The sequence below is a fragment of the Oncorhynchus gorbuscha genome, unplaced genomic scaffold (genome assembly GCF_021184085.1).
Source record: "Oncorhynchus gorbuscha isolate QuinsamMale2020 ecotype Even-year unplaced genomic scaffold, OgorEven_v1.0 Un_scaffold_1584, whole genome shotgun sequence".
Lineage (NCBI taxonomy): Eukaryota > Metazoa > Chordata > Actinopteri > Salmoniformes > Salmonidae > Oncorhynchus > Oncorhynchus gorbuscha.
In genome coordinates this window covers 19,637-35,151 of record NW_025746319.1, presented here as the reverse complement: position 1 = coordinate 35,151, position 15,515 = coordinate 19,637, and the positions used below count along the sequence as shown (strand labels likewise).

Genomic DNA, 15,515 nt, shown 5'->3' with positions numbered 1-15,515 from the left:
TGGTCCTATTAGAGAGTTGGACAGTCTGATTGATGGTCCTATTAGAGAGTTGGACAGTCTGATTGATGGTCCTATTAGAGAGTTGGACAGTCTGATTGATGGTCCTATTAGAGAGTTGGACAGTCTGATTGATGGTCCTATTAGAGAGTTGGACAGTCTGATGGTCCTATTAGAGAGTTGGACAGTCTGATTGATGGTCCTATTAGAGAGTTGGACAGTCTGATTGATGGTCCTATTAGAGAGTTGGACATTCTGATTGATGGTCCTATTAGAGAGTTGGACAGTCTGATTGATGGTCCTATTAGAGAGTTGGACAGTCTGACGGTCCTATTAGAGAGTTGGACAGTCTGATGGTCCTATTAGAGAGTTGGACAGTCTGATGGTCCTATTAGAGAGTTGGACAGTCTGATTGATGGTCCTATTAGAGAGTTGGACATTCTGATTGATGGTCCTATTAGAGAGTTGGACAGTCTGATTGATGGTCCTATTAGAGAGTTGGACAGTCTGACGGTCCTATTAGAGAGTTGGACAGTCTGATGGTCCTATTAGACAGTCTGATGGTCCTATTAGACAGTCTGATGGTCCTATTAGAGAGTTGGACAGTCTGATGGTCCTATTAGAGAGTTGGACAGTCTGATTGACGGTCCTATTAGATAGTTGGACAGTCTGATTGATGGTCCTATTAGAGAGTTGGACAGTCTGACGGTCCTATTAGAGAGTTGGACAGTCTGATGGTCCTATTAGAGAGTTGGACAGTCTGATTGATGGTCCTATTAGAGAGTTGGACAGTCTGATGGTCCTATTAGAGAGTTGGACAGTCTGATTGATGGTCCTATTAGAGAGTTGGACAGTCTGATGGTCCTATTAGAGAGTTGGACAGTCTGACGGTCCTATTAGAGAGTTGGACAGTGATGGTCCTATTAGAGAGTTGGACAGTCTGATGGTCCTATTATAGAGTTGGACAGTCTGATTGATGGTCCTATTAGAGAGTTGTACAGTCTGATTGATGGTCCTATTAGAGAGTTGGACAGTCTGATGGTCCTATCAGAGAGTTGGACAGTCTGATTGATGGTCCTATTAGAGAGTTGGACAGTCTGATGGTCCTATTAGAGAGTTGGACAGTCTGATGGTCCTATTAGAGAGTTGGACAGTCTGACGGTCCTATTAGAGAGTTGGACATTCTGATTGATGGTCCTATTAGAGAGTTGGACAGTCTGATTGATGGTCCTATTAGAGAGTTGGACAGTCTGACGGTCCTATTAGAGAGTTGGACAGTCTGATTGATGGTCCTATTAGAGAGTTGGACAGTCTGATGGTCCTATTAGAGAGTTGGACAGTCTGACGGTCCTATTAGAGAGTTGGACAGTGATGGTCCTATTAGAGAGTTGGACAGTCTGATGGTCCTATTATAGACATTTACATTTACATTTAAGTCATTTAGCAGACGCTCTTATCCAGAGCGACTTACAAATTGGTGCAATCACCTTATGACATCCAGTGGGACAGTCACTTAACAATAGTGCATCTAAAACTTAGGGGGGGTGGGGTGAGAGGGATTACTTAACCTATCCTAGGTATTCCTTAAAGAGGTGGGGTTTCAGGTGTCTCCGGAAGGTGGTGATTGACTCCGCTGTCCTGGCGTCGTGAGGGAGTTTGTTCCACCATTGGGGGGCCAGGGCAGCGAACAGTTTTGACTGGGCTGAGCGGGAGCTGTACTTCCTCAGTGGTAGGGAGGCGAGCAGGCCAGAGGTGGATGAACGCAGTGCCCTTGTTTGGGTGTAGGGCCTGATCAGAGCCTGGAGGTACTGAGGTGCCGTTCCCCTCACAGCTCCGTAGGCAAGCACCATGGTCTTGTAGCGGATGCGAGCTTCAACTGGAAGCCAGTGGAGAGAACGGAGGAGCGGGGTGACGTGAGAGAACTTGGGAAGGTTGAACACCAGACGGGCTGCGGCGTTCTGGATGAGTTGAAGGGGTTTAATGGCACAGGCAGGGAGCCCAGCCAACAGCGAGTTGCAGTAATCCAGACGGGAGATGACAAGTGCCTGGATTAGGACCTGCGCCGCTTCCTGTGTGAGGCAGGGTCGTACTCTGCGGATGTTGTAGAGCATGAACCTACAGGAACGGGCCACCGCCTTGATGTTAGTTGAGAACGACAGGGTGTTGTCCAGGATCACGCCAAGGTTCTTGGCGCTCTGGGAGGAGGACACAATGGAGTTGTCAACCGTGATGGCGAGATCATGGAACGGGCAGTCCTTCCCCGGGAGGAAGAGCAGCTCCGTCTTGCCGAGGTTCAGCTTGAGGTGGTGATCCGTCATCCACACTGATATGTCTGCCAGACATGCAGAGATGCGATTCGCCACCTGGTCATCAGAAGGGGGAAAGGAGAAGATTAATTGTGTGTCGTCTGCATAGCAATGATAAGAGAGACCATGTGAGGTTATGACAGAGCCAAGTGACTTGGTGTATAGCGAGAATAGGAGAGGGCCAAGAACAGAGCCCTGGGGGACACCAGTGGTGAGAGCGCGTGGTGAGGAGACAGATTCTCGCCACGCCACCTGGTAGGAGCGACCTGTCAGGTAGGACGCAATCCAAGCGTGGGCCGCGCCGGAGATGCCCAACTCGGAGAGGGTGGAGAGGAGGATCTGATGGTTCACAGTATCGAAGGCAGCCGATAGATCTAGAAGGATGAGAGCAGAGGAGAGAGAGTTAGCTTTAGCAGTGCGGAGCGCCTCCGTGATACAGAGGAGAGCAGTCTCAGTTGAATGACTAGTCTTGAAACCTGACTGATTTGGATCAAGAAGGTCATTCAGAGAGAGATAGCGGGAGAGCTGGCCAAGGACGGCACGTTCAAGAGTTTTGGAGAGAAAAGAAAGAAGGGATACTGGTCTGTAATTGTTGACATCGGAGGGATCGAGTGTAGGTTTTTTCAGAAGGGGTGCAACTCTCGCTCTCTTGAAGACGGAAGGGACGTAGCCAACGGTCAGGGATGAGTTGATGAGCGAGGTGAGGTAAGGGAGAAGGTCTCCGGAAATGGTCTGGAGAAGAGAGGAGGGGATAGGGTCAAGCGGGCAGGTTGTTGGGCGGCCGGCCGTCACAAGACGCGAGATTTCATCTGGAGAGAGAGGGGAGAAAGAGGTCAGAGCACAGGGTAGGGCAGTGTGAGCAGAACCAGCGGTGTCGTTTGACTTAGCAAACGAGGATCGGATGTCGTCGACCTTCTTTTCAAAATGGTTGACGAAGTCATCTGCAGAGAGGGAGGAGGGGGGAGGGGGCGGAGGATTCAGGAGGGAGGAGAAGGTGGCAAAGAGCTTCCTAGGGTTGGAGGCAGAAGCTTGGAATTTAGCGTGGTAGAAAGTGGCTTTAGCAGCAGAGACAGAGGAGGAAAATGTAGAGAGGAGGGAGTGAAAGGATGCCAGGTCCGCAGGGAGGCGAGTTTTCCTCCATTTCCGCTCGGCTGCCCGGAGCCCTGTTCTGTGAGCTCGCAATGAGTCATCGAGCCACGGAGCGGGAGGGGAGGACCGAGCCGGCCTGGAGGATAGGGGACATAGAGAGTCAAGGGATGCAGAGAGGGAGGAGAGGAGGGTTGAGGAGGCAGAATCAGGAGATAGGTGGGAGAAGGTTTGAGCGGAGGGAAGAGATGATAGGATGGAAGAGGAGAGAGTAGCGGGGGAGAGAGAGCGAAGGTTGGGACGGCGCGATACCATCCGAGTAGGGGCAGTGTGGGAGGTGTTGGATGAGAGCGAGAGGGAAAAGGATACAAGGCAGTGGTCGGAGACTTGGAGGGGAGTTGCAATGAGGTTAGTGGAAGAACAGCATCTAGTAAAGATGAGGTCGAGCGTATTGCCTGCCTTGTGAGTAGGGGGAAGGTGAGAGGATGAGGTCAAAAGAGGAGAGGAGTGGAAAGAAGGAGGCAGAGAGGAAAGAGTCAAAGGTAGACGTGGGGAGGTTAAAGTCGCCCAGAACTGTGAGAGGTGAGCCGTCCTCAGGAAAGGAGCTTATCAAGGCATCAAGCTCATTGATGAACTCTCCGAGGGAACCTGGAGGGCGATAAATGATAAGGATGTTAAGCTTGAAAGGGCTAGTAACTGTGACAGCATGGAATTCAAAGGAGGCGATAGACAGATGGGTAAGGGGAGAAAGAGAGAATGACCACTTGGGAGAGATGAGGATCCCGGTGCCACCACCCCGCTGACCAGACGCTCTCGGGGTGTGCAAGAACACGTGGGCGGACGAAGAGAGAGCAGTAGGAGTAGCAGTGTTGTCTGTGGTGATCCATGTTTCCGTCAGGGCCAAGAAGTCGAGGGACTGGAGGGAGGCATGGGCTGAGATGAACTCTGCCTTGTTGACCGCAGATTGGCAGTTCCAGAGGCTACCGGAGACCTGGAACTCCACGTGGGTCGTGCGCGCTGGGACCACCAGAGTAGGGTGGCCGCGGCCACGCGGTGAGGAGCGTTTGTATGGTCTGTGCAGAGAGGAGAGAACAGGGATAAACCGACACATAGTTGACAGGCTACAGAAGAGGCTACGCTAATGCAAAGGAGATTGGAATGACAAGTGGACTACACGTCTCGAATGTTCAGAAAGTTAAGCTACGTAGCAAGAATCTTATTGACTAAAATGATTAAAATGATACAGTACTGCTGAAGTAGGCCAGCTGGCAGTGGGTGCGTTGTTGACACTACACTAATCAAGTCGTTCCGTTGAGTGTAATAGTTTCTGCAGTGTTGCTATTCGGGGCTAGCAGGCTAGCTAGCAGTGTTGTTTACGTTACGTTGCGTTAAAAGAACGACAATAGATGGCTAGCGAACCTAGAAAATCGCTCTAGACTACACAATTATCTTTGATACAAAGACGGCTATGTAGCTAGCTAAGTAGCTAGCTACGATCAAACAAATCAAACCGTTGTACTGTAATGAGAATGAAGTGAAAATGTGATACAACCTGTGAATGCGACCGGGTAGTTGAGTTCTATACAGAAGACGTTGGCTAGCGTTGGCTAGCTGTTGGCTAGCTAGCAGAGTCACCTACGTTAAGGACGACAAATAGCTGGCTAGCTAACCTCGGTAAATTAAGATAATCACTCTAAGACTACACACTCTAAACCTAAACAACACAATTATCTTGGATACGATGATACGATGATACGAAGACAGCAAAGACAGCTATGTAGCTAGCTAACACTACACTGATCAAGTCGTTCAGTTGAGTGTAACAGTTTCTCCAGTGCAGCTAATCAGTGGACGTTAGCTAGCTGGCTAGTGAAGACTACGTTAGGACGGCGAAATACGATAATTACGCAATTATCTTTGATACAAAGACGGCTATGTAGCTAGCTGAGAAGAAATTGCTAAGATAAGACAAATCAAACCGTTGTGATATAATGAAATATAATGAAAAAGTTATACTACCCGTTGGAGCGACGTGCAGATGCGACCACTCGCTCCAACCGGAACCGGAAGTTGGACAGTCTGATTGATGGTCCTATTAGAGAGTTGTACAGTCTGATTGATGGTCCTATTAGAGAGTTGGACAGTCTGATGGTCCTATCAGAGAGTTGGACAGTCTGATTGATGGTCCTATTAGAGAGTTGGACAGTCTGATGGTCCTATTAGAGAGTTGGACAGTCTGATGGTCCTATTAGAGAGTTGGACAGTCTGACGGTCCTATTAGAGAGTTGGACATTCTGATTGATGGTCCTATTAGAGAGTTGGACAGTCTGATTGATGGTCCTATTAGAGAGTTGGACAGTCTGACGGTCCTATTAGAGAGTTGGACAGTCTGATTGATGGTCCTATTAGAGAGTTGGACAGTCTGATTGATGGTCCTATTAGAGAGTTGGACAGTCTGATTGATGGTCCTATTAGAGAGTTGGACAGTCTGATTGATGGTCCTATTAGAGAGTTGGACAGTCTGATTGATGGTCCTATTAGAGAGTTGGACAGTCTGATTGATGGTCCTATTAGAGAGTTGGACAGTCTGATTGATGGTCCTATTAGAGAGTTGGACAGTCTGATTGATGGTCCTATTAGAGAGTTGGACAGTCTGATGGTCCTATTAGAGAGTTGGACAGTCTGATGGTCCTATTAGAGAGTTGGACAGTCTGATTGTCCTATTAGAGAGTTGGACAGTCTGATTGATGGTCCTATTAGAGAGTTGGACAGTCTGATTGATGGTCCTATTAGAGAGTTGGACAGTCTGATTGATGGTCCTATTAGAGAGTTGGACAGTCTGATTGATGGTCCTATTAGAGAGTTGGACAGTCTGATTGATGGTCCTATTAGAGAGTTGGACAGTCTGATGGTCCTATTAGAGAGTTGGACAGTCTGATGGTCCTATTAGAGAGTTGGACAGTCTGATTGATGGTCCTATTAGAGAGTTGGACAGTCTGATTGATGGTCCTATTAGAGAGTTGGACATTCTGATTGATGGTCCTATTAGAGAGTTGGACAGTCTGATTGATGGTCCTATTAGAGAGTTGGACACTCTGACGGTCCTATTAGACAGTCTGATGGTTCTATTAGAGAGTTGGACAGTCTGATGGTCGTATTAGAGAGTTAGACAGTCTGATTGGCGGTCCTATTAGAGAGTTGGACAGTCTGATGGTCCTATTAGAGAGTTGGACAGTCTGATGGTTCTATTAGAGAGTTGGACAGTCTGATTGGCGGTCCTATTAGAGAGTTGGACAGTCTGATTGACGGTCCTATTAGAGAGTTGGACAGTCTTATTGACGGTCCTATTAGAGAGTTGGACAGTCTGATTGACGGTCCTATTAGAGAGTTGGACAGTCTGACGGTCCTATTAGAGAGTTGGACAGTCTGATGGTCCTATTAGAGAGTTGGACATTCTGATAGTAATAGTGTGTTTATTCTCTCCCTCTGTCTCCCCTTCAGGCGGTGACCATTAATGAGTTTAAAGGACAAATATTCTACAGCAACACAACCATGTAAGTTGACCTCTCACTCTCCTTTCATTCTCTCTGTCCTCTCCTTTCATTCTCTCTGTCCTCTCCTTTCATTCTCTCTGTCCTCTCCTTTCATTCTCTCTGTCCTCTCCTTTCATTCTCTCCTTTCATTCTCTCTGTTCTCTCCTTTCATTCTCTCTGTTCTCTCCTTTCATTCTCTCTGTCCTCTCCTTTCATTCTCTCTGTCCTCTCCTTTCATTCTCTCTGTCCTCTCCTTTCATTCTCTCTGTCCTCTCCTTTCATTCTCTCTGTCCTCTCCTTTCATTCTCTCTGTCCTCTCCTTTCATTCTCTCCTTTCATTCTCTCCTTTCATTCTCTCCTTTCATTCTCTCTGTTCTCTCCTTTCATTCTCTCTGTTCTCTCCTTTCATTCTCTCTGTTCTCTCCTTTCATTCTCTCTGTCCTCTCCTTTCATTCTCTCTGTCCTCTCCTTTCATTCTCTCTGTCCTCTCCTTTCATTCTCTCCTTTCATTCTCTCCTTTCATTCTCTCCTTTCATTCTCTCTGTTCTCTCCTTTCATTCTCTCTGTTCTCTCCTTTCATCCTCTCCTTTCATTCTCTCTGTCCTCTCCTTTCATTCTCTCTGTTCTCTCCTTTCATTCTCTCCTTTCATTCTCTCCTTTCATTCTCTCTGTTCTCTCCTTTCATTCTCTCTGTTCTCTCCTTTCATTCTCTCTGTCCTCTCCTTTCATTCTCTCTGTTCTCTCCTTTCATTCTCTCCTTTCATTCTCTCTGTTCTCTCCTTTCATTCTCTCTGTCCTCTCCTTTCATTCTCTCCTTTCATTCTCTCCTTTCATTCTCTCCTTTCATTCTCTCTGTTCTCTCCTTTCATTCTCTCCTTTCATTCTCTCTGTTCTCTCCTTTCATTCTCTCTGTTCTCTCCTTTCATTCTCTCTGTCCTCTCCTTTCATTCTCTCTGTTCTCTCCTTTCATTCTCTCCTTTCATTCTCTCTGTTCTCTCCTTTCATTCTCTCTGTCCTCTCCTTTCATTCTCTCTGTCCTCTCCTTTCATTCTCTCTGTCCTCTCCTTTCATTCTCTCTGTTCTCTCCTTTCATTCTCTCCTTTCATTCTCTCTGTCCTCTCCTTTCATTCTCTCTGTCCTCTCCTTTCATTCTCTCTGTTCTCTCCTTTCATTCTCTCTGTTCTCTCCTTTCATTCTCTCCTTTCATTCTCTCCTTTCATTCTCTCTGTTCTCTCCTTTCATTCTCTCCTTTCATTCTCTCTGTTCTCTCCTTTCATTCTCTCCTTTCATTCTCTCTGTCCTCTCCTTTCATTCTCTCTGTCCTCTCCTTTCATTCTCTCTGTTCTCTCCTTTCATTCTCTCTGTTCTCTCCTTTCATTCTCTCCTTTCATTCTCTCTGTCCTCTCCTTTCATTCTCTCCTTTCATTCTCTCTGTTCTCTCCTTTCATTCTCTCCTTTCATTCTCTCCTTTCATTCTCTCTGTTCTCTCCTTTCATTCTCTCCTTTCATTCTCTCCTTTCATTCTCTCCTTTCATTCTCTCTGTTCTCTCCTTTCATTCTCTCCTTTCATTCTCTCTGTTCTCTCCTTTCATTCTCTCTGTTCTCTCCTTTCATTCTCTCCTTTCATTCTCTCTGTTCTCTCCTTTCATTCTCTCCTTTCATTCTCTCTGTTCTCTCCTTTCATTATCTCTGTCCTCTCCTTTCATTCTCTCCTTTCATTCTCTCTGTTCTCTCCTTTCATTCTCTCCTTTCATTCTCTCTGTTCTCTCCTTTCATTCTCTCCTTTCATTCTCTCTGTTCTCTCCTTTCATTCTCTCTGTTCTCTCCTTTCATTCTCTCCTTTCATTCTCTCTGTTCTCTCCTTTCATTCTCTCTGTCCTCTCCTTTCATTCTCTCCTTTCATTCTCTCTGTTCTCTCCTTTCATTCTCTCTGTTCTCTCCTTTCATTCTCTCCTTTCATTCTCTCTGTTCTCTCCTTTCATTCTCTCCTTTCATTCTCTCCTTTCATTCTCTCTGTTCTCTCCTTTCATTCTCTCTGTCCTCTCCTTTCATTCTCTCTGTTCTCTCCTTTCATTCTCTCCTTTCATTCTCTCTGTCCTCTCCTTTCATTCTCTCTGTTCTCTCCTTTCATTCTCTCTGTTCTCTCCTTTCATTCTCTCCTTTCATTCTCTCTGTTCTCTCCTTTCATTCTCTCTGTTCTCTCCTTTCATTCTCTCCTTTCATTCTCTCTGTCCTCTCCTTTCATTCTCTCCTTTCATTCTCTCTGTTCTCTCCTTTCATTCTCTCCTTTCATTCTCTCCTTTCATTCTCTCTGTTCTCTCCTTTCATTCTCTCCTTTCATTCTCTCCTTTCATTCTCTCCTTTCATTCTCTCCTTTCATTCTCTCCTTTCATTCTCTCCTTTCATTCTCTCCTTTCATTCTCTCTGTTCTCTCCTTTCATTCTCTCCTTTCATTCTCTCCTTTCATGCTCTCCTTTCATTCTCTCCTTTCATTCTCTCCTTTCATTCTCTCCTTTCATTCTCTCCTTTCATTCTCTCCTTTCATTCTCTCCTTTCATTCTCTCTGTTCTCTCCTTTCATTCTCTCCTTACATTCTCTCTGTTCTCTCCTTTCATTCTCTCCTTTCATTCTCTCTGTTCTCTCCTTTCATTCTCTCCTTTCATTCTCTCCTTTCATTCTCTCTGTTCTCTCCTTTCATTCTCTCCTTTCATTCTCTCTGTTCTCTCCTTTCATTCTCTCTGTTCTCTCCTTTCATTCTCTCCTTTCATTCTCTCTGTTCTCTCCTTTCATTCTCTCTGTCCTCTCCTTTCATTCTCTCCTTTCATTCTCTCTGTCCTCTCCTTTCATTCTCTCTGTCCTCTCCTTTCATTCTCTCTGTCCTCTCCTTTCATTCTCTCCTTTCATTCTCTCTGTCCTCTCCTTTCATTCTCTCTGTTCTCTCCTTTCATTCTCTCTGTCCTCTCCTTTCATTCTCTCCTTTCATTCTCTCTGTCCTCTCCTTTCATTCTCTCTGTTCTCTCCTTTCATTCTCTCTGTCCTCTCCTTTCATTCTCTCTGTCCTCTCCTTTCATTCTCTCTGTCCTCTCCTTTCATTCTCTCCTTTCATTCTCTCCTTTCATTCTCTCTGTTCTCTCCTTTCATTCTCTCTGTTCTCTCCTTTCATTCTCTCTGTTCTCTCCTTTCATTCTCTCCTTTCATTCTCTCTGTCCTCTCCTTTCATTCTCTCTGTTCTCTCCTTTCATTCTCTCTGTTCTCTCCTTTCATTCTCTCCTTTCATTCTCTCTGTTCTCTCCTTTCATTCTCTCTGTTCTCTCCTTTCATTCTCTCCTTTCATTCTCTCTGTTCTCTCCTTTCATTCTCTCCTTTCATTCTCTCTGTTCTCTCCTTTCATTCTCTCCTTTCATTCTCTCCTTTCATTCTCTCTGTTCTCTCCTTTCATTCTCTCTGTTCTCTCCTTTCATTCTCTCCTTTCATTCTCTCCTTTCATTCTCTCCTTTCATTCTCTCCTTTCATTCTCTCTGTCCTCTCCTTTCATTCTCTCCTTTCATTCTCTCTGTTCTCTCCTTTCATTCTCTCTGTTCTCTCCTTTCATTCTCTCTGTTCTCTCCTTTCATTCTCTCTGTTCTCTCCTTTCATTCTCTCCTTTCATTCTCTCTGTTCTCTCCTTTCATTCTCTCTGTTCTCTCCTTTCATTCTCTCCTTTCATTCTCTCTGTTCTCTCCTTTCATTCTCTCTGTCCTCTCCTTTCATTCTCTCCTTTCATTCTCTCTGTTCTCTCCTTTCATTCTCTCCTTTCATTCTCTCTGTCCTCTCCTTTCATTCTCTCTGTCCTCTCCTTTCATTCTCTCTGTTCTCTCCTTTCATTCTCTCTGTTCTCTCCTTTCATTCTCTCCTTTCATTCTCTCCTTTCATTCTCTCTGTTCTCTCCTTTCATTCTCTCCTTTCATTCTCTCCTTTCATTCTCTCTGTTCTCTCCTTTCATTCTCTCCTTTCATTCTCTCTGTCCTCTCCTTTCATTCTCTCTGTTCTCTCCTTTCATTCTCTCTGTCCTCTCCTTTCATTCTCTCTGTTCTCTCCTTTCATTCTCTCCTTTCATTCTCTCTGTTCTCTCCTTTCATTCTCTCTGTTCTCTCCTTTCATTCTCTCTGTTCTCTCCTTTCATTCTCTCTGTTCTCTCCTTTCATTCTCTCTGTTCTCTCCTTTCATTCTTCTCTCTCCTTTCATTCTCTCCTTTCATTCTCTCCTTTTTCATTCTCTCTTTCTCTCCTCTCTGTTCTCTCCTTTCATTCTCTCTGTTCTCCTTTCTTTCATTTCTCTCCTTTCATTCTCTCTGTTCTCTCCTTTCATTCTCTCTGTTCTCTCCTTTCATTCTCTCTGTTCTCTCCTTTCATTCTCTCTGTTCTCTCCTTTCATTCTCTCTGTTCTCTCCTTTCATTCTCTCTGTTCTCTCCTTTCATTCTCTCCTTTCATTCTCTCCTTTCATTCTCTCCTTTCATTCTCTCTGTTCTCTCCTTTCATTCTCTCCTTTCATTCTCTCTGTTCTCTCCTTTCATTCTCTCCTTTCATTCTCTCCTTTCATTCTCTCTGTTCTCTCCTTTCATTCTCTCTGTTCTCTCCTTTCATTCTCTCTGTTCTCTCCTTTCATTCTCTCCTTTCATTCTCTCCTTTCATTCTCTCCTTTCATTCTCTCCTTTCATTCTCTCTGTTCTCTCCTTTCATTCTCTCTGTTCTCTCCTTTCATTCTCTCCTTTCATTCTCTCTGTTCTCTCCTTTCATTCTCTCTGTTCTCTCCTTTCATTCTCTCTGTTCTCTCCTTTCATTCTCTCTGTTCTCTCCTTTCATTCTCTCTGTCCTCTCCTTTCATTCTCTCCTTTCATTCTCTCTGTCCTCTCCTTTCATTCTCTCTGTTCTCTCCTTTCATTCTCTCCTTTCATTCTCTCTGTCCTCTCCTTTCATTCTCTCTGTTCTCTCCTTTCATTCTCTCTGTTCTCTCCTTTCATTCTCTCTGTTCTCTCCTTTCATTCTCTCCTTTCATTCTCTCCTTTCATTCTCTCCTTTCATTCTCTCTGTCCTCTCCTTTCATTCTCTCTGTTCTCTCCTTTCATTCTCTCTGTCCTCTCCTTTCATTCTCTCTGTTCTCTCCTTTCATTCTCTCTGTTCTCTCCTTTCATTCTCTCCTTTCATTCTCTCTGTTCTCTCCTTTCATTCTCTCTGTTCTCTCCTTTCATTCTCTCTGTCCTCTCCTTTCATTCTCTCTGTTCTCTCCTTTCATTCTCTCTGTTCTCTCCTTTCATTCTCTCCTTTCATTCTCTCTGTTCTCTCCTTTCATTCTCTCTGTTCTCTCCTTTCATTCTCTCTGTCCTCTCCTTTCATTCTCTCTGTTCTCTCCTTTCATTCTCTCCTTTCATTCTCTCCTTTCATTCTCTCTGTTCTCTCCTTTCATTCTCTCCTTTCATTCTCTCCTTTCATTCTCTCCTTTCATTCTCTCCTTTCATTCTCTCTGTCCTCTCCTTTCATTCTCTCTGTTCTCTCCTTTCATTCTCTCTGTTCTCTCCTTTCATTCTCTCCTTTCATTCTCTCCTTTCATTCTCTCCTTTCATTCTCTCTGTTCTCTCCTTTCATTCTCTCCTTTCATTCTCTCCTTTCATTCTCTCTGTTCTCTCCTTTCATTCTCTCCTTTCATTCTCTCCTTTCATTCTCTCTGTTCTCTCCTTTCATTCTCTCTGTTCTCTCCTTTCATTCTCTCTGTCCTCTCCTTTCATTCTCTCTGTTCTCTCCTTTCATTCTCTCTGTTCTCTCCTTTCATTCTCTCTGTTCTCTCCTTTCATTCTCTCCTTTCATTCTCTCCTTTCATTCTCTCTGTTCTCTCCTTTCATTCTCTCTGTTCTCTCCTTTCATTCTCTCTGTTCTCTCCTTTCATTCTCTCCTTTCATTCTCTCTGTTCTCTCCTTTCATTCTCTCCTTTCATTCTCTCTGTTCTCTCCTTTCATTCTCTCCTTTCATTCTCTCCTTTCATTCTCTCCTTTCATTCTCTCCTTTCATTCTCTCCTTTCATTCTCTCCTTTCATCCTCTCCTTTCATTCTCTCTGTCCTCTCCTTTCATTCTCTCTGTCCTCTCCTTTCATTCTCTCTGTTCTCTCCTTTCATTCTCTCTGTTCTCTCCTTTCATTCTCTCCTTTCATTCTCTCTGTCCTCTCCTTTCATTCTCTCTGTTCTCTCCTTTCATTCTCTCTGTTCTCTCCTTTCATTCTCTCCTTTCATTCTCTCCTTTCATTCTCTCTGTTCTCTCCTTTCATTCTCTCCTTTCATTCTCTCTGTTCTCTCCTTTCATTCTCTCCTTTCATTCTCTCCTTTCATTCTCTCCTTTCATTCTCTCTGTTCTCTCCTTTCATTCTCTCCTTTCATTCTCTCTGTTCTCTCCTTTCATTCTCTCCTTTCATTCTCTCCTTTCATTCTCTCCTTTCATTCTCTCCTTTCATTCTCTCCTTTCATTCTCTCTGTTCTCTCCTTTCATTCTCTCCTTTCATTCTCTCCTTTCATTCTCTCCTTTCATTCTCTCTGTTCTCTCCTTTCATTCTCTCCTTTCATTCTCTCTGTTCTCTCCTTTCATTCTCTCCTTTCATTCTCTCCTTTCATTCTCTCCTTTCATTCTCTCTGTCCTCTCCTTTCATTCTCTCCTTTCATTCTCTCCTTTCATTCTCTCCTTTCATTCTCTCCTTTCATTCTCTCTGTCCTCTCCTTTCATTCTCTCTGTCCTCTCCTTTCATTCTCTCCTTTCATTCTCTCTGTTCTCTCCTTTCATTCTCTCCTTTCATCCTCTCCTTTCATTCTCTCTGTTCTCTCCTTTCATCCTCTCCTTTCATTCTCTCTGTTCTCTCCTTTCATTCTCTCCTTTCATTCTCTCCTTTCATTCTCTCCTTTCATTCTCTCTGTCCTCTCCTTTCATTCTCTCCTTTCATCCTCTCCTTTCATTCTCTCTGTCCTCTCCTTTCATTCTCTCCTTTCATTCTCTCTGTCCTCTCCTTTCATTCTCTCCTTTCATTCTCTCTGTCCTCTCCTTTCATTCTCTCTGTTCTCTCCTTTCATTCTCTCCTTTCATTCTCTCCTTTCATTCTCTCCTTTCATTCTCTCCTTTCATTCTCTCTGTCCTCTCCTTTCATTCTCTCTGTTCTCTCCTTTCATTCTCTCCTTTCATTCTCTCCTTTCATTCTCTCTGTTCTCTCCTTTCATTCTCTCTGTTCTCTCCTTTCATTCTCTCTGTTCTCTCCTTTCATTCTCTCCTTTCATTCTCTCTGTTCTCTCCTTTCATTCTCTCCTTTCATTCTCTCTGTTCTCTCCTTTCATTCTCTCCTTTCATTCTCTCTGTTCTCTCCTTTCATCCTCTCCTTTCATTCTCTCTGTTCTCTCCTTTCATTCTCTCTGTCCTCTCCTTTCATTCTCTCCTTTCATTCTCTCCTTTCATTCTCTCCTTTCATTCTCTCCTTTTATTCTCTCCTTTCATTCTCTCCTTTCATTCTCTCTGTTCTCTCCTTTCATTCTCTCCTTTCATTCTCTCCTTTCATTCTCTCTGTCCTCTCCTTTCATTCTCTCCTTTCATTCTCTCCTTTCATTCTCTCCTTTCATTCTCTCTGTCCTCTCCTTTCATTCTCTCTGTCCTCTCCTTTCATTCTCTCCTTTCATTCTCTCCTTTCATTCTCTCCTTTCATTCTCTCCTTTCATTCTCTCCTTTCATTCTCTCTGTTCTCTCCTTTCATTCTCTCCTTTCATTCTCTCTGTTCTCTCCTTTCATTCTCTCTGTCCTCTCCTTTCATCCTCTCCTTTCATTCTCTCCTTTCATTCTCTCTGTTCTCTCCTTTCATTCTCTCTGTTCTCTCCTTTCATTCTCTCTGTCCTCTCCTTTCATTCTCTCTGTCCTCTCCTTTCATTCTCTCCTTTCATTCTCTCTGTTCTCTCCTTTCATTCTCTCTGTTCTCTCCTTTCATTCTCTCTGTCCTCTCCTTTCATTCTCTCTGTTCTCTCCTTTCATTCTCTCCTTTCATTCTCTCTGTTCTCTCCTTTCATTCTCTCCTTTCATTCTCTCTGTCCTCTCCTTTTATTCTCTCTGTCCTCTCCTTTTATTCTCTCTGTCCTCTCCTTTCATTCTCTCCTTTCATTCTCTCTGTTCTCTCCTTTCATTCTCTCCTTTCATTCTCTCTGTCCTCTCCTTTTATTCTCTCTGTCCTCTCCTTTTATTCTCTCTGTCCTCTCCTTTTATGCTCCTCAGCCATCCATCTATATGCTGACACCGCCACTGTGTGGCAGATCTCTATAATTCAACATCTATCTACTCTCCCTCTTTGTACTCAACCCCCCCCCCCCTCTCTTTCTCCTCTCGTCTTCCAGGTGAGATGTACCTGGAGACCCAGGGAATATAGACGACAGCACCTGGGGTTTCTGACCTTTAACCCCTCTCTCTCTCTGTCTTCCAGGGGAGGTTTACCTGGAGACCCAGGGAATAGACTACAGCACCTGGGGTTTCTGACCTTTAACCCCTCTCTCTATCTCTCTCTCAGCATTCCAGGGGAGGTGTACCTGGAGACCCAGGGAATAGACT

At 44.6% G+C, this 15,515-nt stretch overlaps 1 protein-coding gene across 1 annotated transcript in view; it reads left to right on the top strand.

Moving 5' to 3' along the window:
* LOC124023317 (broad substrate specificity ATP-binding cassette transporter ABCG2-like) overlaps window positions 1–15,515 on the top strand; it is a 58,319-nt gene that overhangs the window by 41,809 nt on the left and 995 nt on the right. The window contains exon 15 of the mRNA XM_046337831.1: window positions 6,891–6,943. Coding sequence (XP_046193787.1) covers window positions 6,891–6,943 — 53 coding nt within the window. The remainder of the gene's footprint in view (window positions 1–6,890; window positions 6,944–15,515) is intronic.